The sequence below is a fragment of the Hyla sarda genome, chromosome 2 (genome assembly GCF_029499605.1).
Source record: "Hyla sarda isolate aHylSar1 chromosome 2, aHylSar1.hap1, whole genome shotgun sequence".
In the NCBI taxonomy this organism is placed as follows: Eukaryota; Metazoa; Chordata; class Amphibia; order Anura; family Hylidae; genus Hyla; species Hyla sarda.
In genome coordinates this window covers 500312151-500339751 of record NC_079190.1, presented here as the reverse complement: position 1 = coordinate 500339751, position 27601 = coordinate 500312151, and the positions used below count along the sequence as shown (strand labels likewise).

The 27601-nt window shown below is 47.9% G+C and overlaps 1 protein-coding gene across 1 annotated transcript; it reads left to right on the top strand.

Moving 5' to 3' along the window:
* Nucleotides 1-4945: 4945 nt before the first annotated feature.
* Nucleotides 4946-14096, top strand: LOC130357233 (apovitellenin-1-like). Its single transcript, XM_056559838.1, has 3 exons — nucleotides 4946-5018; nucleotides 11390-11552; nucleotides 13795-14096. Exons 1-3 carry the CDS (start codon nucleotides 4967-4969, stop codon nucleotides 13889-13891), a joined length of 312 nt encoding a protein of 103 aa, XP_056415813.1. The 5' UTR covers nucleotides 4946-4966; the 3' UTR covers nucleotides 13892-14096.
* Nucleotides 14097-27601: the final 13505 nt, after the last annotated feature.

The window sequence follows — 27601 nt, the reverse complement described above, 5'->3', positions numbered from 1 at the left end:
GCTACTGTGCCAGAGCGTATGACCGGCCTCGGAGCGCAGCGCTCACGTGACATGTGACTCACGTCACTAGGATGTGAGAGCTGTCTGTAAACTAACTGCGCTTGCACTCCTGCCTCAGAGCGCAGCGCAGAATTTGAATACAGTAACCCCCCGACCTACGATGGCCCCGACATATGATAAAATCAACATACGATGCTTTTATATGTCGGGGCCATCGCATTAACTGCTATCCGACAGCGCGAAATGCTTAAGCTGCTGTCGGATAGCAGTTTAAGCATCCCTGGCAGGTTCGCTTACCTATTCCCGCTGCTCCGGGTCCACTTCGGGATCCTCCGGTGTCTTGCGCATCTTCTCCAGGGTCCGGGCCTTGCTTTCCGGCATCGTTATTACGTCACTACGCACGCCGCGCCGGCGCAGCAGCGTAATAACGTCACCAGAAAGCGAGGCCCGGACCCTGCAGAAGATGCGCAAGACACCAGAGGATCGCGAAGAAGACACCGGAGCAGCGGGACAGCATCGGGAGCCCCTGGAACAGCAGCGGGAGCGGTGAGGACCTGGTCCGGAGCGGCGGGGACAGGTAAGTACAGCTTCCTATACTTTACATTGCACGGATCCCTCAACATACGATGGATTCGACAAACGATGGGTCGTTTGGAACGAATTACCATCGTATGTTGAGGGACCACTGTATAGTAACAGAGGCAGATTGTTTCAGGAGGCAGATAGAAGCAGGGGGCGGACAACCATTCAGGCCCCGCCTCCTGCGCGCAGGTAACTGAATTGAGAACAGGACTTTCGTCGGGCAATATCACAGGAGCCACTGGATGTAATTTGGTAAGTGACCCCTCTTTGCACTCTTGGTCACCCACACTATAACCCTGTGTATTGGGTTTAGTGTGGGTGACCAGGGTGACAGTTTTCCTTTAAATAAGTTATATGTTTAAGCTCATCATGACTCCACATGGCATCCCAGTTATTTGTTTGACAATCAGGCCCCATAGCCACCATAAACAGCCTTTAAAAACCTGATGAGTCAGCAAAAAACTCCACACACTGGGTTTGTTTCTTGTGTGAGCTACAGGGAGAGGCAACTGTGAGACTGAGCAGGGAGGACGGTGTTGCCCTCCAGCTAATCAGGGACACTCAAACACGGCACAGGGGAGAGGGGAGTGTGAGCTGTCATCCACGGTAGATGCTAGTCATCAGTGTGATAAGATCTCCTGGACTTCCTGCCTGGAGAGAAACGGGGTATGTGTTCAGCAAAGATTACACTTCACATTGCAAAGTTATATAACGTTATCATGTGCAGCTATATAAAGGTAATTTCATTTGGCTGGAGTTCTCCTTTAAATTTGAGTTCAGTGAGTAAACAGTGTCAGAGAGTGCCCCATATAAACAGTGCCTAAATGCTGGTGTACAGTACTGGGATAAAACTTCCCATATTGTGCACAAATAATGGTGTTATGCAGTATCTATATAAACATTGCCAAACAGCGCCCAATCAATACTGTCACAAATCAGGACATCAGACGCGGTAAACCATCGGGTAAAATGAAAGAGGAGCCGAGATATTAATATTACTAACTAATATTATATCTCTCACCACTAAACCACCATCATATGACCTACATTCAGGGCCGATTCTGCCTATAGGCAAAATAGGCAGCTGCCTAGAGGGCCCTCTCGATGGGGGCGCCGCTCTGCCAGCTGCAGGAAAGTTAGTAACCAGCATCTAAAGCCCCCACTGCTCATCCAAAGCCCCCGCCCAGCCAGAACCATCGCTACCTGAGGAGGGGGTTTGTTACAGTGTGTCCCCCCAGTAGTAAGGTGATTATTTGCAATTATGGGAATATAAAGCAGACAGAATAACATTTACCAGGAAAACTTCAGAGAACTTTGTTTAAGCTCCAGTCCAAATGGATTTTGCTCTGTAAACAATGAAGATTATTCTGTATATATTCTGCTCCTCTGGTCACTATTTCCCCATCATCCGGCCTGACGGTGAGAGACCAGTCATCTCTATACAGAGCGGTAAGAAAAGATGGGGGGTGGGGGGGGCATGGAAATTATATTATAACAAAGACCCCCCAAGTGTTATTATCCTGTACCCCAAGTGTTATCATCCTGTACCCCAAGTGTCATCATCCTGTACCTCAAGTATCATTATCCTGTACCCCAAGTGTTATCATCCTGTACCCCAAGTGTTATCATCCTGTACCCCAAGTGTTATTATCCTGTACCCCAAGTGTTATCATCCTGTACCCCAAGTGTTATCATCCTGTACCCCAAGTGTTATCATCCTGTACCCCAAGTGTTATTATCCTGTACCCCAAGTGTTATCATCCTGTACCCCAAGTGTTATCATCCTGTACCCCAAGTGTTATTATCCTGTACCCCAAGTGTTATCATCCTGTACCCCAAGTGTCATTATCCTGTACCCCAAGTGTTATCATCCTGTACCCCAAGTGTCATTATCCTGTACCCCAAGTGTTATCATCCTGTACCCCAAGTGTTATTATCCTGTACCCCAAGTGTTATTGTACCCCAAGTGTTATCATCCTGTACCCCAAGTGTTATTATCCTGTACCCCAAGTGTTATTATCCTGTAACCCAAGTGTTATTATCCTGTACCCCAAGTGTTATTATCCTGTACCCCAAGTGTCATCATCCTGTACCCCAAGTGTTATTATCCTGTACCCCAAGTGTTATTATCCTGTACCCCAAGTGTTATTATCCTGTTCCCCAAGTGTTATCATCCTGTACCCCAAGTGTCATCACTCTGTACCCCAAGTGTTATCATCCTGTACCCCAAGTGTTATTATCCTGTACCCCAAGTGTTATTATCCTGTACCCCAAGTGATATCATCCTGTACCCCAAATGTCATCATCCTGTACCCCAAGTGTTATTATCCTGTACCCCAAGTGTTATTATCCTGTTCCCCAAGTGTTATCATCCTGTACCCCAATTGTCATCATCCTGTACCCCAAGTGTTATCATCCTGTACCCCAAGTGTTATTATCCTGTACCCCAAGTGTTATCATCCTGTACCCCAAGTGTTATCATCCTGTACCCCAAGTGTTATTATCCTGTACCCCAAGTGTTATCATCCTGTACCCCAAGTGTTATCATCCTGTACCCCAAGTGTCATCATCCTGTACCCCAAGTGTCATCATCCTGTACCCCAAATGTTATCATCCTGTACCCCAAGTGTTATCATCCTGTACCCCAAGTGTTATTATCCTGTACCCCAAGTGTTATCATCCTGTACCCCAAGTGCTATCATCCTGTACCCCAAGTGTTATTATCCTGTACCCCAAGTGTTATTATCCTGTACTCCAAGTGTTATTATCCTGTACCCCAAGTGTTATCATCCTGTACCCCAAGTGTTATCATCCTGTACCCCAAGTGTTATTATCCTGTACCCCAAGTGTTATCATCCTGTACCCCAAGTGTTATCATCCTGTAACCCAAGTGTTATTATCCTGTACCCCAAGTGATATCATCCTGTACCCCAAGTGTTATCATCCTGTACCCCAAGTGTTATTATCCTGTACCCCAAGTGTTATCATCCTGTACCCCAAGTGTTATCATCCTGTACCCCAAGTGTTATTATCCTGTACCCCAAGTGTTATCATCCTGTACCCCAAGTGTTATCATCCTGTACCCCAAGTGTCATCATCCTGTACCCCAAGTGTCATCATCCTGTACCCCAAATGTTATCATCCTGTACCCCAAGTGTTATCATCCTGTACCCCAAGTGTTATTATCCTGTACCCCAAGTGTTATCATCCTGTACCCCAAGTGCTATCATCCTGTACCCCAAGTGTTATTATCCTGTACCCCAAGTGTTATTATCCTGTACTCCAAGTGTTATTATCCTGTACCCCAAGTGTTATCATCCTGTACCCCAAGTGTTATCATCCTGTACCCCAAGTGTTATTATCCTGTACCCCAAGTGTTATCATCCTGTACCCCAAGTGTTATCATCCTGTAACCCAAGTGTTATTATCCTGTACCCCAAGTGATATCATCCTGTACCCCAAGTGTTATCATCCTGTACCCCAAGTGTTATTATCCTGTACCCCAAGTGTCATCATCCTGTACCCCAAGTGTCATCATCCTGTACCCCAAGTGTTATCATCCTGTACCCCAAGTGTTATCATCCTGTATCCCAAGTGTTATTATCCTGTACCCCAAGTGTCATCATCCTGTACCCCAAGTGTTATCATCCTGTACCCCAAGTGTTATCATCCTGTATCCCAAGTGTTATTATCCTGTACCCCAAGTGTTATTATCCTGTACCCCAAGTGTTATCTTCCTGTACCCCAAGTGTTATTATCCTGTACCCCAAGTGTTATCATCCTGTACCCCAAGTGTTATCCTGTACCCCAAGTGTTATCATCCTGTACCCCAAGTGTTATCATCCTGTACCCCAAGTGTTATCATCCTGTACCCCAAGTGTCATCATCCTGTACCCCAAGTGTTATCATCCTGTACCCCAAGTGTTATTATCCTGTACCCCAAGTGTTTTCATCCTGTACCCCAAGTGTCATCATCCTGTACCCCAAGTGTCATCATCCTGTACCCCAAGTGTCATCATCCTGTACCCCAAATGTTATCATCCTGTACCCCAAGTGTTATCATCCTGTACCCCAAGTGTTATCATCCTGTACCCCAAGTGTTATTATCCTGTACCCCAAGTGTTATCATCCTGTACCCCAAGTGTTATCATCCTGTACCCCAAGTGTCATCATCCTGTACCCCAAGTGTTATCATCCTGTACCCCAAGTGTTATTATCCTGTACCCCAAGTGTCATCATCCTGTACCCCAAGTGTCTTCATCCTGTACCCCAAGTGTTTTTATCCTGTACTCCAATTGTCAAATAAGTTCCCCACCCCAGATCACATGATCTTCTAATCTCATATTCACACATATACTGTTAGTTTTACAGCGGGGATACAACCATGCGCCTGCCGGTTATTGCAGCAATCTGTATTCTTCTCCTTCTGTCCTATGGTATGTACATGGTAAAGGGACACGTAACATATAGAAGACCATAACATTCCTTTAGAAGATTTGAATGTGTATAATTACAGCCACGTTTGTCTTATTATTATCATTAATAATGTTTTGTTATTGTTTTCCATAGACTTTCTTAGAGTACATTACTTCATTAAACAAATGGCTGTTTTTTGTTCCTATTGTACGGCCGTATTTTTCATTATAAAATGTGAACCCAGCTTATAGGGGTTTTCTGTGATCAAATAATCTGATACTTTATTTTCTACTAGCTGAGTACCAGGCGTTGCCCAATTTTTCCTTCCAAATCCTTGGAGGAAAATAAACAAAGGAGGAAGCTTTTGACTTCATATCCCGTCCTCATATATTATTGTCATATCCCAACCCCATATCCCGTCCTCACATCCCGACCTCCTATCCCGTCATCATATCCCGTCCTCATATTCCGACCTCCTATCCCATCCTCCTATCCCATCCTCCTATCTCGACCTCCTATCTCGACCTCCCATCCCGACCTCCCATCCCGACCTCCTATCCCGACCTCCTATCCCGTCCTCATAGCCCGACCTCCTATCCCGTCCTCATATTCCGACCTCCTATCCTGTCCTCATATCCCGTCCTCCTATCCCGTCCTCCTATCCTGACCTCCTATCCGGACCTTCTTACCGGACCTCATATCCCATCCTCCTATCCCGCCCTCCTATCCCGACCTCCTATCCCGTCCTCCTATCCCGACCTCATATGCTGACCCGTAATGTATACCAGTTATTGAAATATCTCCAGCCGTACGGAAGTTATGTGGGAACATACATTTCCCATTGATTTTCATGGGACTTTAAACAAAAATCCTGACCCTCACAAATGGGGGTAGTTAAGGGTTAAATTAACTATCCTATATTTTAAGTGGACATATAAGTAACATGTGACCAAGTATTATGGAAATATCTCCAGCCGTTTGGAAGTTATGCAGTAACATTTATTTCCCATAGACTTGTATGGGACTTTAAACATAAGCCCCGCCCCTGGCAAATCGGGGTGAGTAAGGGTTAAATCACCTACCCTATGTTTGTTGCTGACATATAAGTAACAAGTTTCATGTTAATATCTTTAGCCGTTTGGACGTTTTTGTGGAACATACACACATTGGGGGAGATTTATCAAAGGATTTAGACTGGTTTTTCTTGTCTAAATTTGTCGCAGAGAAAGTCGCAGTCTAAATATGTGCAACTTTTTTTGCGACTTTTGCTCTACAGGATTTTAAGAACATGATGCATTCTAGTCTATTTTAGACTGAAATGCATTGGAAAATGTATTGGTGCTGAATTTATCAAAAGCGACTTTTCAGCGACAAGTCACATCGGCTGAAAATATGCCGAAATGTCAGACGATGCCGGAGCAGGTTTAAATATAGACTAAAAGCATAGATCTCAAAGTCTGTGCACAGAATTTATCAAGAGCCGTGCGCCATTTGATAAATTAGGCGCACAATAGACCGGCCTATCCCTCTGTAGTTTGGTCTACCGTATATACTCGAGTATAAGCCGAGTTTTTAAGCACGATTTTTCGTGCTGAAAACACCCCCCTCGGCTTATACTCGAGTGAACTCTCCGCCCTCAGTGGTCTTCAACCTGCAGACCTCCAGATGTTTCAAAACTACAACTCCCAGCAAGCCCGGGCAGCCATCGGCTGTCCGGGCTTGCTGGGAGTTGTAGTTTTAAAACCTCTGGAGGTCCGCAGGTTGAAGACCACTGCGGCCTTCGACATCATCCAGCCCCCTCTCACCCCCCTTTAGTTCTGTACAGTACTCACCTCCGCTCGGCGCTGGTCCGGTGCTGCAGGACTGTCCGGTGGGGAGGTCGTCCGGGGGGATAGTGGTTCCGGGCTGCCATCTTCACCGGGGGGCCTCTTCTACGCGCTTCAGGCCCGGCCCCGGAATAGTCACGTTGCCTTGACGACAACGCAGAGGTACGTTCATTACCAACGTCCCTCTGCGTCTTCGTTCAAGGCAACGCCTCTATTCCGGGCCCGAAACGCTTAGAAGAGGCCCCCCGGTGAAGATGGCAGCCCGGAACCACTATCCCACCGGACGACCTCCCCACCGGACAGTCCTGCAGCACCGGACCAGCGCCGAGCGGAGGTGAGTACTGTATAGAACTAAAGGGGGTGAGAGGGGGCTGGATGATGTCGAAGGCCGCAGTGGTCTTCAACCTGCGGACCTCCAGAGGTTTCAAAACTACAACTCCGAGCAAGCCCGGACAGCCGATGGCTGCCCGGGCTTGCTGGGAGTTGTAGTTTTGAAACATCTGGAGGTCCGCAGGTTGAAGACAACTGTCTCAGACATTGACAAGCGGTGATGATGAAGGTGGGGACATGTGGTGATGATGACAAGGGGATGATGAGGGGGGGGGGGGGGGGTGGGATGATGACAAGGGGATGATGAAGGGGGGGTGGGGATGATGACAAGGGGATGATGACAGGTGGTGATGATGAAGGGGGGATGATGACAGGGTGATGATGATGAGGGTTTTAATGACGGGGGGTCTGGATAATGACAGGGGGGGATGATGTATTTCCCACCCTAGGCTTATACTCGAGTCAATAACTTTCCCTGGGATTTTGGGGTGAAATTAGGGGCCTTGGCTTTATTCGGGTCGGCTTATACTCGAGTATATACGGTATATTGATGCGGGACATAGACGGCTTTGATAAATATCCCCCATTGAGTTATATATATATATATATATATATATATATATATATATATACAGAGAGAGAGAGAGAGATAGAGAGAGAGATAATACTCCTAGATTACATTTATGGCTGGAATCTATATTAGTGTACATATTTGCGGCAGGTCCCACACCCAACTGAGCATCCGGGGTATGGATATGGGGTCCTCTCTGAAACATCTCTGAGTGATTAATAACCCTGACACAAAGCTAACTTGGAACTAACTTTTTATTGCACAACCATGAAAACAACCATGAAAACAACCATGAAAACAACCATGCATAAAATAAAAGAACAGTAAAAGTGTGGTATAGCACAAAAATCATATAAATGCGATATGTACAGTCATATCCGTAAATGTTTGCACCCCTGAAATTTTTCAAGAAAATGAAGTATTTCTCACAGAAAAGGATTGCAGTAACACATGTTTTGCTATACACATGTTTATTCCCTTTGTGTGTATTGGAACTAAACCCAAAAAAGGAGAAAAAAAAAAAAAGAAGGAAATTAGACATTGGCCCTCATTTACTATTCTAAACACGACTTGTTTTGTCGTTTTTTTTAGTCGCATCTTTGTCTGCGACTTGTCGCAGACATCGTGCGCCAGTCTGCGACACGATGCAACATTTTTTCCCGACGGACCCGATGTGGATTCTCCCAAACCCAAAAAAGGGGCGTAACCCGACATTTATGAGCTTTCCCACGTATTTATAAAGGTTTCCAACCCGAATTTGTTCAATTGTTGTGGATTTTTTCCCGACAAATCAGAGGAGTCTGAAACCAAAACCTACAAAACCCACATGCGACATACAGGATGCGACATAATAATAAATACCAGGGAAAAAAGCAGTCGGGTAAGAAAGCAAGATAGACTTACAACCCGATTTTCTAAGTAAATGAGGGCCATAATGTTACACCAAACTCCAAAAATGGGCTGGACAAAATTATTGGCACCTTAACTTAATATTTGGTTGCACACCCTTTGGAAAAAAAAATAACTGAAATCAGTGGCTTCCTATAAGCATCAATAAGCTTCTTACACCTCTCAGCCGGATTGTTGGACCACTCTTCCTTTACAAACTGCTCCCGGTCTCTTATTGGAAGGCGCCTTTTCCCAATAGTAATTCTAAGATCTCTCCACAGGTGATCAATGGGATTTAGATCTGGACTCATTGCTGCCACTTCAGAACTCTCCAGCGCTTTGTTGCCATCCATTTCTGGGGCTTTTTGACGTATGTTTGGGGTCATTGTCCTGCTGGAAGACCCAAGATCTCGGACGTAAACCCAGCTTTCTGACACTGGGCTGTACAGTGCGACCCAAAATCCGTTGGTAATCCTCAGATTTCATGATGCCTTATACACATACAAGGCTCCCAGTGCCAGAGGCAGCAAAACATCCCAAAAACATAATTGACCTCCCCCATATGTCACTGTAGGTTCTGTGTTCTTTTCTTTGCAGGACTCATTCTGTTTTCAGTAAATAGTAGAATGATGTGCTTTACCAAAAAGCTCTATCTTGGTCTCATCTGTCCACAAAACGTTTTCCCACAAGGATTTTGGCTTACTCAAGTTCATTTTGGCATAATGTAGTCTTGCTTTTTATGTCTCTGTGTCAGCAGTGGGGTCCTCCTGGGTCTCCTCCATAGTGGGGTCCTCCTGGGTCTCCTCCATAGTGGGGTCCTCCTGGGTCTCCTCCATAGTGGGGTCCTCCTGGGTCTCCTCCATAGTGGGGTCCTCCTGGGTCTCCTCCACAGTGGGGTCCTCCTGGGTCTCCTGCCATAGTGGGGTCCTCCTGGGTCTCCTCCATAGTGGGGTCCTCCTGGGTCTCCTCCATAGTGGGGTCCTCCTGGGTCTCCTGCCATAGCGTTTCATTTCATTTAAATGCTGATGGATAGTTCGTGCTGACACTGATGCTTCCTGATCCTGCAGGACAGCTTGAATATCTTTGGAACTTGTTTGAGGCTGCTTATCCACCATCTGGACTATCCTGCATTGACATTTTCCATCATTTTTTCTCTTCTGTCCACGCCCAGGGAGATTAGCTACAGTGCCATGGGTTGCAAACTTCTTGATAATGTTGCTCACTGTGGACAAAGGCAAATCTAGATCTCTGGAGATGGACTTGTAACCTTGAGATTGTTGATATTTTTCCACAATTTTGGTTCTCAAGTCCTCAGACAGTTCTCTTCTCCTCTTTCTGTTGTCCATGCTTAGTGTGGCACACACAGACACACAATGCAAAGACTAAGTGAACTTCTCTCCTTTTTATCTGCTTTCAGGTGTGATTTTTATATTGCCCACACCTGTTACTTGCCCCAGGTGAGTTTAAAGTAGCATCACATGCTTGAAACAATCTTATTTTTCCACAATTTTGAAAGGGTGCAAATAATTTTGTCCGGACCATTTTTGGAGTTTGGTGACATTATGTCCAATTTGCTTCCCCCCCCCCCCCTTTTTTGGTTTAGTTCCAATACACACAAAGGGAATAAACATGTGTATAGCAAAACATGTGTTATTGCAATCCTTTTCTGTGAGAAATACTTCATTTTCTAGAAACATTTCAGGGGTGCCAACATTTACGGCCATGACTGTAAATCTTACCCACAATATCACCTGAAGTTCATCTTCTCCATAATGGCTGTTGGGTACCTTCAGTTGGTCCACATTAAATAGATGGGACCCATAGTAAAGTCCTGCTCTCCAGTATTGCCTGAAGTTAGAAAGTGACACTTAACATACTGTCACTGGAAATCAAAGTCTCTTATTTGTGCGTACGTTCCAGTTGCCCTGTTGTGGAACAGGGTGAGAAAGATTTCAGGTGGACCACACCACAATCTGCATAACAGGTCTGTTCAGCCTTTACTTTCTCTTCACTGTTTACAAAGGGCAAACCTATGCTTTGGCGGCCTGTGCCCCCCGAGGGTGTGTGCCCTTGGCGGTTGCCTGGTTTGCCAAAATCTAGGTACGCCATTGGGAACAAATAAACTCATAAGTCACACACAGTATAAATACCCTCCGAGAGGAGCAAGAATATGATCATTTAAGGTAGATATGCACGAGCCGTAATATTCTAGTCAATATGTTCCGTCCAGGTGGAATTGTACATAAAATTAATGCAACGGTGTCTATGAACAAATATACGGTATACTGCCCTAATAATATACCACACAGCCATCACCCATTATATACATATTAAAGGGGTTCTCCACTGCCCTGCCTTCCGGAGCTCCGCCCCCAGCGTCCGGAAGTTTATTACTCCGAACGCTGTGTGCGGGCTTCCGTGTTCGAGGCCGCCCCCTTGTGACGTCACGCCCACCCCCTCGTGATGTCACGCCCGCCCCCCTCAACGAAAGTCTATGGGAAGGGGACGTGACAGCGGTCGCGCCCCCCTTCCCATAGACTTTCGTTGAGGGGGCGGGCGTGACGTCACAAGGGAGCGGCGCAAAGCATTCGGAGTAATAAACTTCCGGACGCTGCGAGTGCAGCTCCGGAAGCCAGGGCAGCGGAGATCCCCTTTAATGTATAAGATTTGGGACATCCGTTATTTTCAATCTATTTTTAGTTTAAAATTTGTATAAGTTCTTCAGTATTTTTATTCTGTTTCCTGATTTCATTATCCCCCCCCCCCCCCTCAACAGGAGTTAATGGGAAATCCGTCACCAAGAGACATGTGCGCCGGGACTGGTTGATCATTCCAGATACGGTGGCCTTCTATATCTATAGCGCTGTGAATTATGTCTCTCCAGAAGCTGGAAAGACCCTAATGGATCTTTTTGAAAATTCGCTGGTTCAAAAAATACGGTAACAATTTACATATGATTTTTCTCCAAAAACTTCTACAATACACCCCTCAACATTGAAATTCCAGAACCATGTGAGCAAAGTCTCTTATGTCATTAGGACGTGATCAATCTGCAAAGCTTATATATACAGTGACCCCCCCGACCTACGATGGCCCCAACATACGATCATTTCAACATGCGATGGTCTCTCAGAGGCAGCATCAACATACGATGCTTTTGTATGTCGGGGCCATCGCATAAACGGCAATGCGACAGCGCAGACTGGTTCAGCTGTCACCGGATAGCCGTTTACGGTGCCCCGTGTGGTCCGCTGACGATCACTTACCTGTCCTCGGGGCTCCGGCGCGTTCTCTTCGGGATCCCCTCCATCGTCGGCGCTCTCCATCGTCGTCATCACGTCGCTGCGCACGCCGTCCCGTCATCCAATAGGAGCGGTGTGCGTAGCGACGTGATGGCGGCGACGGAGAGCGAGGATGCCGGGGAGGCAGAGGCCTTGCCGGAGCGTCGGGGACACCACGGGGACGCGGCGACAGCGATGGAAGGCGACATCCAGGGCAGCGGTGATGAGCGGTGACGGTCCGGAGCGGCGGGGACAGGTGAGTATAACCTCCAATACCAGTGGTCTTCAACCTGCGGACCTCCAGATGTTGCAAAACTACAACTCCCAGCATGCCCGGACAGCCAACGGCTGTCCGGGCATGCTGGGTGTTGTAGTTTTGCAACATCTGGAGGTCCGCAGGTTGTAGACCACTGTTCTATACTTTACATTGCACGGATCCCTCAACATACGATGGTTTCAACAAACAATGGTCCATTTGGAACGGATTACCATCGTATGTTGAGGGACCACTGTATTCCCCTTAATGTCATAAACAACAAAAGTGGGTAGGTTAGTAGGTGCCTCATTAAAAAGGTATGTCCCTCACAGTAGTTAGATAGTTCCTTTATTTGGTAGCCCCTCCTCCCTTATAGACAGGTATGTTCTTTGTTTAGTAGTTCACCCCCCCAATAGGTAAATCCCCTACCCCCACTAAGTACACCCTCAAGTAGGTAGCTCCCCATAGGAAGGTATGTCAACCCTAGTAGGTAAGTATGTACCTTGGTAAGTATATACTTATGGATCCCCAGTAGCCAGATATCTGTGAGTAGATATGTTCCTTGGTAGAAAGACAGGTAGGTATGGATATCCCTAGGTAGATATATTCCTAAGTAGGTATGTCCCAAGGTATATATCTCCCAGGTTAGGCGGGTAGGAAGGTATGTCCCTAGACAGATATGTCTCTTAGTAGTCATGTCCTAGGTAGGTATGTCCCTCATGGCAAAATCACCCCTGTGTTCATGTGATTAAAAGAGGAGTATTAAAGGGGTATTCCAGGAAAAAACTTTTTTTCATATATCAACTGGCTCCAGACAGTTAAACAGATTTGTAATTACTTCTATTAAAAAAATCTTAATCCTTTCAGTACTTATGAGCTTCTGAAGTGAAGGTTGTTCCTTTCTGTCTAAGTGCTCTCTGATGACACGTGTCTCGGGAACCGCCCAGTTTAGAAGAGGTTTGCTATGGGGATTTGCTTCTAAACTGGGCGTTTCCCGAGACACATGTCATCAGAGAGCACTTAGACAGAAAAGAACAACCTTAACTTCAGAAGCTCATAAGTACTGAAAGGACTAAAGGGGTAGTCCAGTGGTGAAAAACTTATCCCCTATCCTAAGGATAGGGGATAAGTTTGAGATCGCGGGGGGTCCGACCGCTGGGGCCCCCTGCGATCTCTCTGTACGGGGGCCAGGCTCTCCGGCCAGATAGCGGGTGTCGACCTCCGCACGAAGCGGCGTCTGACACGCCCCCTCAATACATCTCTATGGCAGAGCCGGAGATTGCCGAAGGCAGCGCTTCGGCTCTGCCATAGAGTTGTGTTGAGGGGGCGTGTCTGCCGCCGCTTCGTGCGGAGGTCGACACGCCCCCTTCCCGCTGGCTGTCGGGGCTCCGTACAGGAGATCGCAGGGGGCCCCAGCGGTCGCCCCCCCCGCGATCTCAAACTTATCTCCTATCCTTAGGATAGGGGATAAGTTGTTCACCACTGGACTACTCCTTTAAGATTTTTTAATAGAAGTAATTTACAAATCTGTTTAACTTTCTGGAGCCAGTTGATAAATATATATGTATATAAAAAAAAAAGTTTTTTCCTGGATAACCCCTTTAACCTAAAAGATATTAAAATTTTAATCGTTGCTTTTCTCAGGGGCTTTTTAAAAGAAAAAACATCTGAACTTTCCCTAGAAGCTGAGAAACTGTATAAGACAATCCAGATACTATCAGAGTTCCTGAATGATAAGTAGTGATGCACAATGATAATGGACAACCACCGGCCGGTCATCAGACACAGCTGCAAACATTTTACTTTTTGGGTATCCCGTATTTCCCCACGAATGTCTATGGAAGGGCTGGTAGAAGGGGGGTGACCATGGGGGTATCAGGATGAAGAATTAATATCAATGTTAACAACACTTGGAGATCTATAACCCCGATTCATTAAAGTTATCAATAAAGATCTGGTGGTTGTCAATTTATTTTTAAATATAAGGATTGTTATACAGAAGTAAGACGTTCCTTGATCACTTCGTGACGCCAGGGCACCGTTAATCCAAACCACGGTCCGAAGGTGGGAAGCAGTCTTCCTGGGCCAGACACGATGAGTCTATAAATACACCAACATATGTAAAGAACTGGGGGCTCAATCCAGTAAACAATTGTGGGTGCTGATCAGTGTATCAAAGAGTATGCAGTATAGCAATAAAGAAGAAAAGGGAAAACACTGAATATACATCCGCACACCAACACACAAATATTAAATAAGTATGCAAATGTTATTAAATATACACATATAACTATGCAGAAGAGGGGGAAGGAAGAAAAAAAGAAATAAAACCATTTAAAATAATGGGCTGGAAACATAAGCCCAAACACTCACCTAGGGAGGGGCCATGAACCCCCTCTCCTAATTGAATAATGCGTCACACCATACATATAAGACCGTTATAAAATTTTTAGCCTAAAGTCTATGTGCGTGTTATACGCCGATATCGCCTCAGGAAAGGCAGGGGAGAGAGGCCGTCGCTGCCCGCTTCTCTCCCCCTGCCTTCCCTGGGGTCTAGAGCCCTGTTGCCGGCCCTTCTCACCCCCTGGCTATCGGCGCCGCTGCCCGTTCTTTCCCCTGACTATCGGTACCGGCACCCCACTGCCGGCGCCGATAGCCAGGGGGAGAGAAGCGGCGCCGACAGCCAGGGGGAGAGAAGGGGCAGCGGCACCCATTGCCGGCGCCGCTGCCCCGTTGCCTCCCCCCAGCCCCGGTGGCATAATTACCTGAGTCGGGTCCGCGCTGCTGCAGGCCTCCGTCGTGCGTCCCCGGCGTCGTTGCTATGCGCTGCACGGCGCGGCGCATGACGTCAGTGCGCCGCGCCGTGCATAGCAACGACGCAGGGGACGCACGCCGGAGGCCTGCAGCAGCACGGACCCGACTCAGGTAATTATGCCACCGGGGATGGGGGGAGGCAACGGGGCAGCGGCGCCGGCAATGGGTGCCGCTGCCCCTTCTCTCCCCCTGGCTGTCGGCGCCGCTTCTCTCCCCCTGGCTATCGGCGCCGGCAATGGGGCGCCGGCACGATAGTCAGGGGGACAGAACGGGCAGCGGCACCGATAGCCGGGGGGGGGAGAGAAGGGCCGGCAGCAGGGCTCTAGACCCCAGGAAAGGCAGGGGGAGAGAAGCGGGCAGCGACGGCCTCTCTCCCCCTGACTTTCCTGGGGGTGTATCGGGGTATACACGCGCACCCTCATTTTACCATGGATATTTGGGTAAAAAACTTTTTTTACCCAAATATCCTTGGTAAAATGAGGGTGCGTGTTATAGGCCGGTGCGTGGTATACCCCGATAAATACGGTATATAGGCTATGCAGCAACATGTCTGTGTATACAACAATGAACAGTAATTCAGAGCACTGACATAACCTATAATACCTGCAGATCACAAGCATGAAAGGAGCGTTTCAAGAAATGGAGGACTAGACAAGATGTACGAGGTCAGTAAAAGGACGGCGCCACAAGAAGGCTTCTTGTCTAGTCCTCCATTTCTTGAAACGCTCCTTTCATGCTTGTGATCTGCAGGTATTATAGGTTATGTCAGTGCTCTGAATTACTGTTCATTGTTGTATACACAGACATATTGCTGCATAGCCTATATATTTATGATGTATAACGGTCTTATATGTATGGTGTGACGCATTATTCAATTAGGAGAGGGGGTTCATGGCCCCTCCCTAGGTGAGTGTTTGATGTTTCCAGCCCATTATTTTAAATGGTTTTATTTCTTTTTTTCTTCCTTCCCCCTCTTCTGCATAGTTATATGTGTATATTTAATAATGTTTGCATACTTACCGTATTTTTCGTGCACCGGTGTATAAGACGCACCCAATTTTTAGGGGCAAAATCTAAAAAAATAAAGATTTTGAACCCAATAGTGGTCTTCAACCTGCGGACCTCCAGATGTTGCAAAACTACAACTCCCAGCATGCCCGGACAGCCGTTGGCTGTCCGGGCATGCTGGGAGTTGTAGTTTTGCAACATCTTGAGGTCCGCAGATTGAAGACCACTGCAGGAGGAGTTAATACTCACGTGTCCCCGTCGCTCCGGACCCGTCACCGCTGCCCTGGATGTCGCTCCATCGCTGTCCCCGTCGCTCCGGAACGTCTCTGCTGCCGGCCGGGTATCCTCGCTCTCCGTCGCCGCCATCACGTCGTTACGCACGCCGACGCACGTACGCGACGACGTGATGACGAGGAAGGAGAGCGCCGGCCATACAGGGGATCCCTGAATGGAGAAGACACCGAGGAGGCAGGTAAGGTCCCTCCCGGTGTCCTGTAAGCACTAACCCGGCTATTCAGTCGGGCTGTTCGGGACCGCCGCGGTGAAATCGACTGAACAGCCGGGTTAGTGTCACTTTCCCTTCAGACGCGGCGGTCAGCTTTGATCGCCGCGTCTGAAGGGTTAATACAGGGCATCACCGCGATCGGTGATGTCCTGTATTAGCCGCGGGTCCCGGCCGTTGATGGCCGCAGGGACCGCCGCGATAGGGGTGTATTCGCCGTATAAGACGCACCGACTTTTTCCCCCCAGTTTTGGGGAAGAAAAAGTGCGTCTTATACAGCGAAAAATACGGTATTTAATATTTGTGTGTTGGTGTGCGGATGTATATTCTGTGTTCTCCCTTTTCTTCTTTATTGCTATATTGTATAAATACACCAACGTCAGGTTACAGTTAAAGGGAACCAATCATCAGATTTTACCCTATATAATGCTTGGCAAAGCGTTATATAGGGTAAAATCTTTATTTTCACCATTCCCGGGGGACGCTCCTGCCCCCAGGGATGGTGAAGATATGAAGTTATAAACTAGTCACCGCCGTAAGTAGTCACCTGGGCGGGGAGCTCTTCTCACCTACTCCCGTTCTTCGACCGGGAGCCACGCCCCCTCCGCTTGATTGATGGGCCGCGTCATCGCTCTGCTCCGTCTGTTCAGTGAGCGGAACAATGACGCGGCCCATCAATCAAGCGGAGGGGGCGTCGCTGCCGGCAGAAGAATGGGAGTAGGTGAGAAGAGCCCCGCCCAGGTGACTACTTACAGCGGTGACTAGTTTATAACTTCATATCTTCACCATCCCTGGGGGCAGGAGCGTCCCCCGGGGATGGCGAAAATAAAGATTTTACCCTATATAACGCTTTATCAAGCATTATATAGGGTAAAATATGATGATTGGTTCCCTTTAACTGCGTATACTGAGCTTGTGAAGTTGGTAAAACACAAACAGCTGGCCTTAGTGTGAGAGTGCAGCGCACCCCTTGCGAACCTTGTTGCCGTTCTGAGACTTGTGGTGCTTTCCATCGGATGGTATTGTAGAAGAATTTGCAGATCTGGTAGCAAGGACTTCCAAGGCACTGTAATTTATTCTGCAGGGACCTGTAGTCCTTTCGCGAGTGACGCTTGTAGGATGACCAGGGATAAACTGTAGTAGGCCTCAGTTTAGGACACACGACTGTCACCCCTGAGCTTAGCTGCTGCTCTGGAGTCTTGCAGGAACTAGACCAACCTAAGGACTGGCTAGGTAGGGACTGACTAATTCCTCCCCTGTACCTCACCATACAGAAGGGGCTTATGGGGTCTCATTTGATCACATGCGGTTGCTGCTCACATATTTTAAAGTCACAGTAATACATTAAACTTACATACATAGGATAATAACAAAATTAATTAAAAAATATATATTATTTAATATAACACTATGCACATACGTTATAATATTAAGGAACCCCAGTGGGCCCAAGACTCTTTGCTCTCAGGCTGCCCGAGTCAGTCCTCAACCACGGGACAGCCACTTGTGCTGGGACACCACAAATATACCTGTGCTGAGGCACATGGGGTCCACATGACACTATACTATGGAGATTTAATGAATCTGCTGCAATACATTTTAGAACAAACACAAAGTATTAGAAAACATGAAAGAAAAGAAAAAAAAAACAATCTTTAAAGGGGTACTCTGCTGCTCAGCGTTTGGAACAAACTCTTCCGAACGCTGGAGCCGGGAGCTCGTGACGTCATAGCCCCGTCCCCTCATGTCAACCACGCCACGCCCCCTCAATGCAAGTCTATGGGAGGGGGCGTGATAGCCATCATCCCCCCTCCCATAGACTTGCATTAAGGGGGCGGGGCATGACATAATGTGGGGGCGGGACTATAACGTCACAAGCTCCCGGCACCAGCTCCCGCGTTAAGATGGTTTGTTCCAAATGCTGAACAGCGGAGTACCCCTTTAATTCCCTTGATTAGTACAACGCACAGAATAATACAAAAACATTTAAAGGAGTACTCTGCCGCTGGACATGTTATCCCCTATCCAAAGAATAGGGGATAACATGTCTGACCCCTGTGATCTCTGCTGCGGCTCCCCAGTCGTCCAGTGCAAGGAGCAAACTCTGTTTCGTACCAAATGATTGGTGATCACAGCCGCCACGCCCCCTCCATTCATGTCTATGGGAGGAGGCGTGACCACTGTGTTCAAGAAGATACCTCCATTCCTTTAGAGTTAGTTTGATGGCAAGCAGTTCTCTATTTCCTATAGTATTGTTCGGTACAGAAGAAGAAAAATGCTTGGAGAAGTAACAGCAGGTATAGATTTTCCTTTAGAATTTTTTTAAAGGGGTACTCCGCCCCTAGACATCTTATCCCCTATCCAAAGGATAGGGGATAAGATGTCAGATCGCCGCGGTCCCGCTGCTGTGGACCCCGGGGATCGCTGCTGCAGCACCCCGCCATCATTACTGCGCAGAGCGAGATCACTCTGCATGTAATAACGGGCAATACAGGGCCGGAGCATCGTTACGTCAAGGCTCCGCCCCTCGTGATGTCATGGCCCGCCTCCGTCAATACAAGTCTATGGGAGGGGGCGTGGTGGTCGTCACGCCCCCTGCCATAGACTTGCATTAAGGGGACTGGCCGTGATGTCATGAGGGGCGGAGCCATGACGTCACGCTGCTCCGGCCCCTGTATCGCCCTTCATTACGCACAGAGCGAACTCGCTCTGTGCAGTAATGATGGCGGGGTGCCGCAGCAGCGATCCCCGGGGTCCCCAGCAGCGGGACCGCGGCGATCTAACATCTTATCCCCTATCCTTTGGATAGGGGATAAGATGCCAGGGGCGGAGTACCCCTTTAAGACAAAACTGCTCCTGCACCGATAGAGAAAGCATCCACCTCAAGGAAGAAATGATAGGAAATATCAGGATGGTGCAGTATAGGAACAGAGGCAAAAGAGTTTCTCCTGGTAGATGGCACGAGCCCCATTCAGTTCTATGAGAGCGCTGATTATGCCTGAGTGCTGGACTCAGGTCTCTTCGGCGCTCCCATAGAAAGCAGTGGAGTGTGTGCTGTCTACCGCCCACCCTCCTCACTCAGAGCTGGGTGCCGTTCCAGAGATGGGGGGGGGGGGACCCTGGTGATCATCTACTTATCCCCTATCCTTGGCTGCAGTATCCCTTTAAGCTGAAAAAATGCATTATAAAAATATATGATTATCTTTGTTTAAAAACATTTGGACATAGGCTGGAGTATAATGACCCTTAATAAATATTTGCTTATGCAGAACTGCTTAGTGCATCAGCTATTTGAAGAGTTTAATTTTCATTTGGACATGAGCTAAATTTCAATGGTGTTGTATAACCACTTGCTTGATGCAAAAAAAATGCAAAATATTTGTAGGCACCAAATAAGATGGCAAACACAAAGTCAGGGCATGATGCTAACAGCCATTATAAGAGTTTAATTTTCATTTGGACAAGAGCTTAATTTTAATGGTGCTATATAAAAAGATTTGCTTGATACAGAAAAAGACATTTATATTTACAAAATAATTTTTTTTTTGGAGGCACTAATTTAGACATTAGTCCGTTTTCATTTGGACACAGGCTGAAGTTAATTGGCCTATATTAAGAGTTGCTTGATGCAGAACAGTACAATTTTTTAGAGGCACTATATCAGACGTAAAGAGAGCAATGGGTGTTGTTTGCAACAAGATTTATAATCTCATTGTTTATCTGCTGATATGCAATATACCAAAACCCAGGGCACAAGATCCCCTTAGATTAACTCCCCTAAAATTTCACTTTTATTGGTCTAATAAATTGGTCTAAAATAATATAGTGACATACAACTTAAAGGGGTACTCCACTGCTCAGCGTTTGGAACAAACTGTTCGAATGCTGGAGCCGGCGCCGGGAGCTTGTGACATCATAGCCCTGCCCCCTCATGACATTACGCCCCCCCCCAATGCAAGTCTATGGGAGGGGCCATCACGCCCCCTCCCATAGACTTGCATTGAGGGGACGGGTTGTGACGTCATGATGGGACGGGGCTATGACATCACAAGCTTTAGGCGCTGGCTCCAGCGTTCAAAACAGATTTTTAGGCAAACACCTCTCCGCGTGGTGCACCCATCCTTTTATGTGCTAGGTTTAGGGCTGTCATCAGGCTGTGTCAATAGTGTTCATTATCTAACCAATCCCGGACATTCTGGGATAAAACCCAATCGTCAGTACACCCCAGATGTACCTGTCAAACTGTGAACCAATAGGAGCGTCTAGTTACTACCTGTCAGACTCCTACCTGAGCGCTGACATCTTCCGGCAGCACCGCTGCTCTTTTCACTCTCCGATTATGTGATCAAGTCACATGATCGTTCCTTCTTGCGCATGCGCGCAAACTCAGTAATATATCGATCCATATGCATATTTGTGCGCCTGCGTCCCATCTTTAACTCCAATCTCATAGAAGTCTCTTACTGCGCCTGAGTGCTCTTCACTATAGCTCTTTGTAATACCTGTATAAAAGAAATGCTAAGGGTCACGTGCAATTCACTCATATATTAAGTCACTAAAAATTACAGAATACCCTACAGTTTGCTCATCATTATTGTTATAACTATTGATTATTTTATAATACAGTGGTCCCTCAACATACGATGGTAATTCGTTCCAAACGACCCATCGTTTGTCGAATCCATCGTATGTTGAGGGATCCATGCAATGTAAAGTATAGGAAGCTGTACTCCCCTGTCCCCGTCGCTCCGGACCAGGTCCTCACCGCTCCCGATGCTGTCCCAGGGGCTCCCGATGCTGTTCCGCTGCTCCGGGGTCTTCTTCGCAATCCTCCGGCTTCTTCCGCAACTACTCCGGTGTCCGGGCCTCGCTTTCTGGTGACGTTATTACGCTGCTGCGCTGGCGCGGTGTGCGTAGTGATGTAATAACGACGCCGGAAAGCGAGGCCCGGACCCTGGAGAAGATGCGGAAGACGCCGGAGGATCGCGAAGTGGACCCGGAGCAGCGGGAATAGGTAAGCGAACCTGCCCGGAATGCTTAAACTGCTATCCGACAGCAGCTTAAGCATTTTGCGCTGTCGGATAGCAGTTAATGCGATGGCCCCGACATATAAAAGCATCGTATGTCGATTTTATCATATTTCGGGGCCATCGTAGGTCGGGGGGTTACTGTACTGCTATATCAATCAATTTTGTTCAGTAGTTGACACCTATAGATTCCATAAGGTGTCACCTTTACTCATGTTGCAAATACTTCAATCAATGCAAGAATTAATTATTGATGAATCATCCTCCTTCTGATATAGAGTAGAGCATCTCAACCCCATAAATATTATACAGGGGTCCCTCAACATACGATGGGAATCCGTTCCAAATGAACCATCCTTTGTTGAAATCATCGTATGTTGAGGGATCCGTGCAATGTAAAGTATAGGACAGTGGTCTACAACCTGCGGACCTCAAGATGTTGCAAAACTACAACACCCAGCATGCTGGGGGTTGTAGTTTTGCAACACCTGGAGGTCCACAGGTTGAAGACCACTGGTATAGGAAGTTGTACTCACATGTCCGTGCCGCCCCGGACCATCACCGCTCATCACCGCTGCCCTGGATGTCGTCCTCCATCGCTGTCGCCGCGTCCCTGGGGTGTCCCCGACGCTCCGGCAAGGCCTCTGCTTCCCCGGCATCAGCGCTCTCCGTCGCCGCCCTCATGTCGCTACGCGCGCCGCTCCTATTGGATGACGGGACGGCGTGCGCAGCGACGTGATGACGACGATGGAGAGCGCCGACAATGCAGGGGATCCCGAAGAGGACGCACCGGAGCCCCGAGGACAGGTAAGTGACATCACCGGACCACACGGGGCACCGTAAACGGCTGAAGCAGTCTGCGCTGCCGGATAGCCGTTTATGCGATGGCCCCGACATACAAAAGCATCGTATGTTGATGCCGCCTCTGAGAGACCATCGTATGTTGAAATGATCGTATGTCGGGGTCATCGTAGGTTCGGGGGGGTCACTGTACTGTTAATAAATATTGGTCAGCATTATAAATCATTCTTGTTCAGTGAATATCACCTCTGAATCCTATATAGCATCTCCTTTACTCGTGTTACATATATTAGGATCAGTGCTAAAATTAATTGTTGATGATGAATCGTCCTCATTGTGATGTAGAATAAAGCATCTCAACCCTGAGATGCATCACAATGAGGACGATTCATCATCAACAATTAATTTTAGCACTGATCCTAATATATGTAACACGAGTAAAGGAGATGCTATATAGGATTCAGAGGTGATATTCACTTATAATTCTGTAGGTCCATAAGATTACAAAGATACCCAGTATATATATATATATATATATATATATATATATATATATATATATATATATATATATATCTATAATACACTTCTCAAAAAATATAAAGGGAACACTAAGATAACTCCTCCTAGAGCTGAATGAATGAACTAATCGTATGAAATACTTTCGTCTTTACATAGTTGAATGCGCTGACAACAAAATCACATAAAAATGATCAATGGAAATCAAATTTATCAACCCCTGGAGGTCTGGATATGGAGTCACACTCAAAATCAAAGCGGAAAACCGGACTACAGGCCGATCCAACTTTATGTAATGTCCTTAATACAAGTCACAATGAGGCTCAGTAGTGTGTGTGGCCTCCACGTGCCCGTATGACTTCCCTACAACGCCTGGGCATGCTCCTGATGAGGTGGAGGATGGTCTCCTGAGGGATGTCCTCCCAGACCTGGACTAAAGCATCCGTCAACTCCTGGACAGTCTGTGGTGGATGGAGAGAGTCATCATGTCCCAGATGTGCTCAATCGGATTCAGGTCTGGGGAACGGGCGGCCAGTCCATAGCATCAATGCCTTCCTCTTGCAGGAACTGCTGACACACTCCGGCCACGTGAGGTCTAGCATTGTCTTGTATTAGGAGGAACCCAGGGCCAACCGCACCAGCATATGGTCTCACAAGGGGTCTGAGGATCTCATCTCGGTACATAATGGCAGTCAGGCTACCTCTGGCAAGCACATGGAGGGCTGTGTGCCCCCCCCAAAGAAATGCCACCCCAAACAATTACTGACCCACCGCCAAACTGGTCATGCTGGAGGATGTTGCAGGCAGCAGAATGTTCTCCACGGCGTCTCCAGACTCTGTCACGTCTGTCACACGTGCTCATTGTGAACCTGCTTTCATCTGTGAAGAGCACAGGGCACCAGTGGCGAATTTGCCAATCTTGTGGGTTCTCTGGCAAATGCCAAACGTCCTGCATGGTGTTGGGCTGTAAGCACAACCCCCACCTGTGGACATCGAGCCCTCATACCACCCTCATGGAGTCTGTTTTTGACCATTTGAGTGGACACATGCACATTTGTGGCCTGCTGGAGGTAATTTTGCAGGGCTCTGGCAGTGCTCCTCCTGCACAAAGGAATCCTTTTTGCCACAGCTCGCATTGATGTGCCATCCTGGAAGAGCTGCACTACCTGAGCCACTTGTGTGGGTTGTAGACTCCGTCTCATGCTACCACTAGAGTGAAAGCACCACCAGCATTCAAAAGTGACCAAAACAGCCAGGAAGTGGTTCTGAAGTGGTCATTCCTTTATTGGGGGTGTCTTGCTAATTGCCTATAATTTCCATGTGTTGTCTGTTCCATTTGCACAACAGCATGTGAAATTGATTGTCAATCAGTGTTGCTTCCTGAGTGGACAGTGGGATTTCACACAAGTGTCATTGACTCGGAGTTATATTGTGTTGTTTACGTGTTCCCTTTATTAAAAATTTTTTGAGCAGTGTATATATATATATTATTTTTTTTCCTAGTTTTAATTACATTTTTTGACTTTTTGTAAGAAAATGAGTATGCTTTTTCCTTATACAGAAGTGTATGAGAGACATTTTTTGTGCCGTTTCTGTAGTTTTTATTTTGATAGGACTTTTTGATCGCTTTTAACTCATTTTTTTCCCCCCTGACATATGAAGTGACCAAAAATCAGCAATACTGGACTTTGGTATTTTTTTACATTTACACGATTGATCATGAAGTTTCAGTAACATGATATTTTATATACGTTTATGTTTATTATCGTTTATATTGTTTTATTTGAAAAATTAGGAAAATGGAGGTGTTTCAAACTTACCGTATTTTTCGCCCTATAGGACGCACCGGCATATAAGACGCACCCAATTTTAAAGGTGCAAAATCTAGAAAAAAAAAGATTCTGAACCCAACAGTGATCTTCAACCTGCGGACCTCCAGAGGTTGCAAAACTACAACTCCCAGCATGCCCGGACAGCCGTTGGCTGTCCGGGCATGCTGGGAGTTGTAGTTTTGCAACCTCTGGAGGTCTGCAGGTTGAAGACCACTGGATAGGAGGTACCGTATTTATCGGCGTATAACACGCACTTTTTAGGCTAAAATTTTTAGCCTAAAGTCTATGTGCGTGTTATACCCCGATACACCCCCAGGAAAGGCAGGGGGAGAGAGGCCGTCGCTGCCCGCTTCTCTCCCCCTGCCTTTCCTGGGGTCTAGAGCGCTGCTGCCGGCCCTTCTCTCCCCCTGGCTTTCGGCGCCGCTGCCCGTTCTGTCCCCCTGACTATCGGTGCCGGCGCCCCTTGCCGGCGCCGATAGCCAGGGGGAGAGAAGCGGCGCCGACAGCCAGGGGGAGAGAAAGCGCAGCGGCACCCATTGCCGGCGCCGCTGCCCCGTTGCCTCCCCCCATCCCCGGTGGCATAATTACCTGGGTCGGGTCCGCGCTGCTGCAGGCCTACGGCGTATGACGTCAGTGTGCCGCGCCGTGCATAGCAACGACGCAGGGGACGCGCGCCGGAGGCCTGCAGCAGCGCGGACCCGACCCAGGTAATTATGCCACCGGGGATGGGAGGAGGCAACGGGGTAGCGGCGCCGGCAATGGGTGCCTCTGACCCTTCTCTCCCCCTGGCTATCGGCGCCGGCACCGATAGTCAGGGGGAGAGAACGGGCAGCGGCACCGATAGCTAGGGGGAGAGAAGGGCCGGCAGCAGGGCTCTAGACCCCAGGAAAGGCAGGGGGAGACAAGTGGGCAGCGACGGCCTCTATCCCCCTGCCTTTCCTGGGGCTATATCGGGGTACACGCGCACACACGCACCCTCATTTTACCATGGATATTTGGGTAAAAAACTTTTTTTACCCAAATATCCTTGGTAAAATGAGGGTGCGTGTTATAGGCCGGTGCGTGGTATACCCCGATAAATACGGTAATACTCACGTGTCCCCGCCGCTCCGGACCCGTCACCGCTGCCCTGGATGTCGCTCCATCGCTGTTGCCGCGTCCCCGACGCTCCGGACGTCTTCTTCCCCGGGATCCACGCTCTCCGTCGCCGTCATCACGTCGCTACGCATGCAGCTCCTATTGGATGACGGGACGGCGTGCGCGACGACGTGATGACGTCGAAGGAGAGCCCTGGCCATGCAGGGGATCCCGGCACGGAGCAGACACCGAGGAGGCAGGTAAGGTCCCTCCCGGTGTCCTGTAAGCTGTTCGGGATGCCGCGATTTCACCGCGGCGGTCCCGAACAGCCCGACTGAGCAGCTGGGTTAGTGTCACCTTCAGACGCAGCGGTCAGCTTTGATCGCCGCGTCTGAAGGGTTAATACAGGGCATCACCGCGATCGGTGATGTCCTGTATTAGCCACGGGTCCCGGCCATTGATGGCTGCAGAGACCACCGCGATAGGTGTGTGTATTCGCCTTATAAGACGCACCAACTTTTCCCCCCCAGTTTAGGGGAAGAAAAAGTGCGTCTTATACGGCGAAAAATACGGTATTAGGGGAGGTGCTAATTCACATTTACTAAATTTTTACATTTTATTCACAATTTTTAGGCCCCATAGGAGACTATTGCATGTTATCTTTTGATTGTAAACACTAAACATAGTTGTGCCAAAGCACTGATTAGTGTTATCGGCGCTCTGCTTATATAGCCTGCGGAGGCAAACTGTATAGTCAGAGCGATGATCTGACAGCGCGGAGGAGGGAAGTGACCTCATTAACTGATAGGGACCCCGTGATCGCACTGCCAAGGAGAAGATCAGCCCTCCTAACAGACGGGCACCACTGTTTTACCACTTTTAGATGCTGCTATCGGCAATAACCCTGATGTCCGGCATTAGTGGCGAGTCCTTTTCATAGCAGCCGTTACTCATTGGATGCAAAGCTTCATACACCCGGAAATACCTGTACGCCCTGTGTCATTAAAGGAGGCGGAGATGCAGCATTCGTGCATCCCTGCCTCTGCTATAGAGCTGAATGGAGTGGGCCTGTCTGTCGATCTCAGAGAGGTAGCGCCGGGCAGTGTCAGGTCCCAGTGGTCGGAACCCCGCCGTGATCAGACACTTATAAGTTGTCTATCGCAGCAGAACTCCTTTAAGGTAAGGGGTACTCCACTTGCCAGCGTTCAGAACATTTTGTTCCGAACGCTGTGTGCGCGCTGCGGGGGGTCGGCCACGCCCCCTAGTGATATCGCACCACACCCCCCTCAATGCAAGTCCATGGGAGGGGGCGTGGCAGCCGCCACGCCCCCTCCCATAGACTTGCATTGAGGGTTGTTGCCTGGCATCACGAGGGAGCGTGATGTAATTGTGTTCAATACATTCATTTAGTTATTAATGTCGTGCACCAAGCATAATTCCAAACGTCCCTGTTCCTTTACCCTGTTTACCACGTTCAGGGAAGTTCCCGAACCGCGTGTGTGGTTTTTTAAATTTTTTCACAATTCGAGTAATTTATGACATTTTTAACCCTTTTTCTTGCCGTCTTTCCTGGCTGTGATCATTCTCACTTTTAACAGAGAAGTTAAATAAATTAAAAAACTTTGGCGCGCTCTGGCACATTGACAAAGAGAGATCAAAGAGGTCTTAAAAAATGAAAAGCCTCTTATAAATCCCGGGCGGGTTCTAAACTGGTTTGTCTGGATGAAAGGAACAGAAAAGACAAATATATGTGGGAGGATTGCGGTGGGGGGGTTTCGGGGGGAATCTGGTTAGGGTGGGGGCGCTACTGCTGGAGCGTTGTCCTGAGATTTAAATGAGTTTATTGAAGTATAGAGAGGTTCTTTTTATTT

What these genes read in the sequence shown, in the direction of transcription:
- LOC130357233 (XM_056559838.1), top strand. Translation starts at nt 4,967, where the DNA reads ATGCGCCTGCCGGTTATTGCAGCAATCTGTATTCTTCTCCTTCTGTCC. An exon ending in TCTTCTCCTTCTGTCCTATG is followed by an intron (nt 5,019 to 11,389) that starts GTATGTACATGG and finishes CCCCCTCAACAG; the next exon opens with GAGTTAATGGGAAATCCGTC. An exon ending in TCGCTGGTTCAAAAAATACG is followed by an intron (nt 11,553 to 13,794) that starts GTAACAATTTAC and finishes TGCTTTTCTCAG; the next exon opens with GGGCTTTTTAAAAGAAAAAA.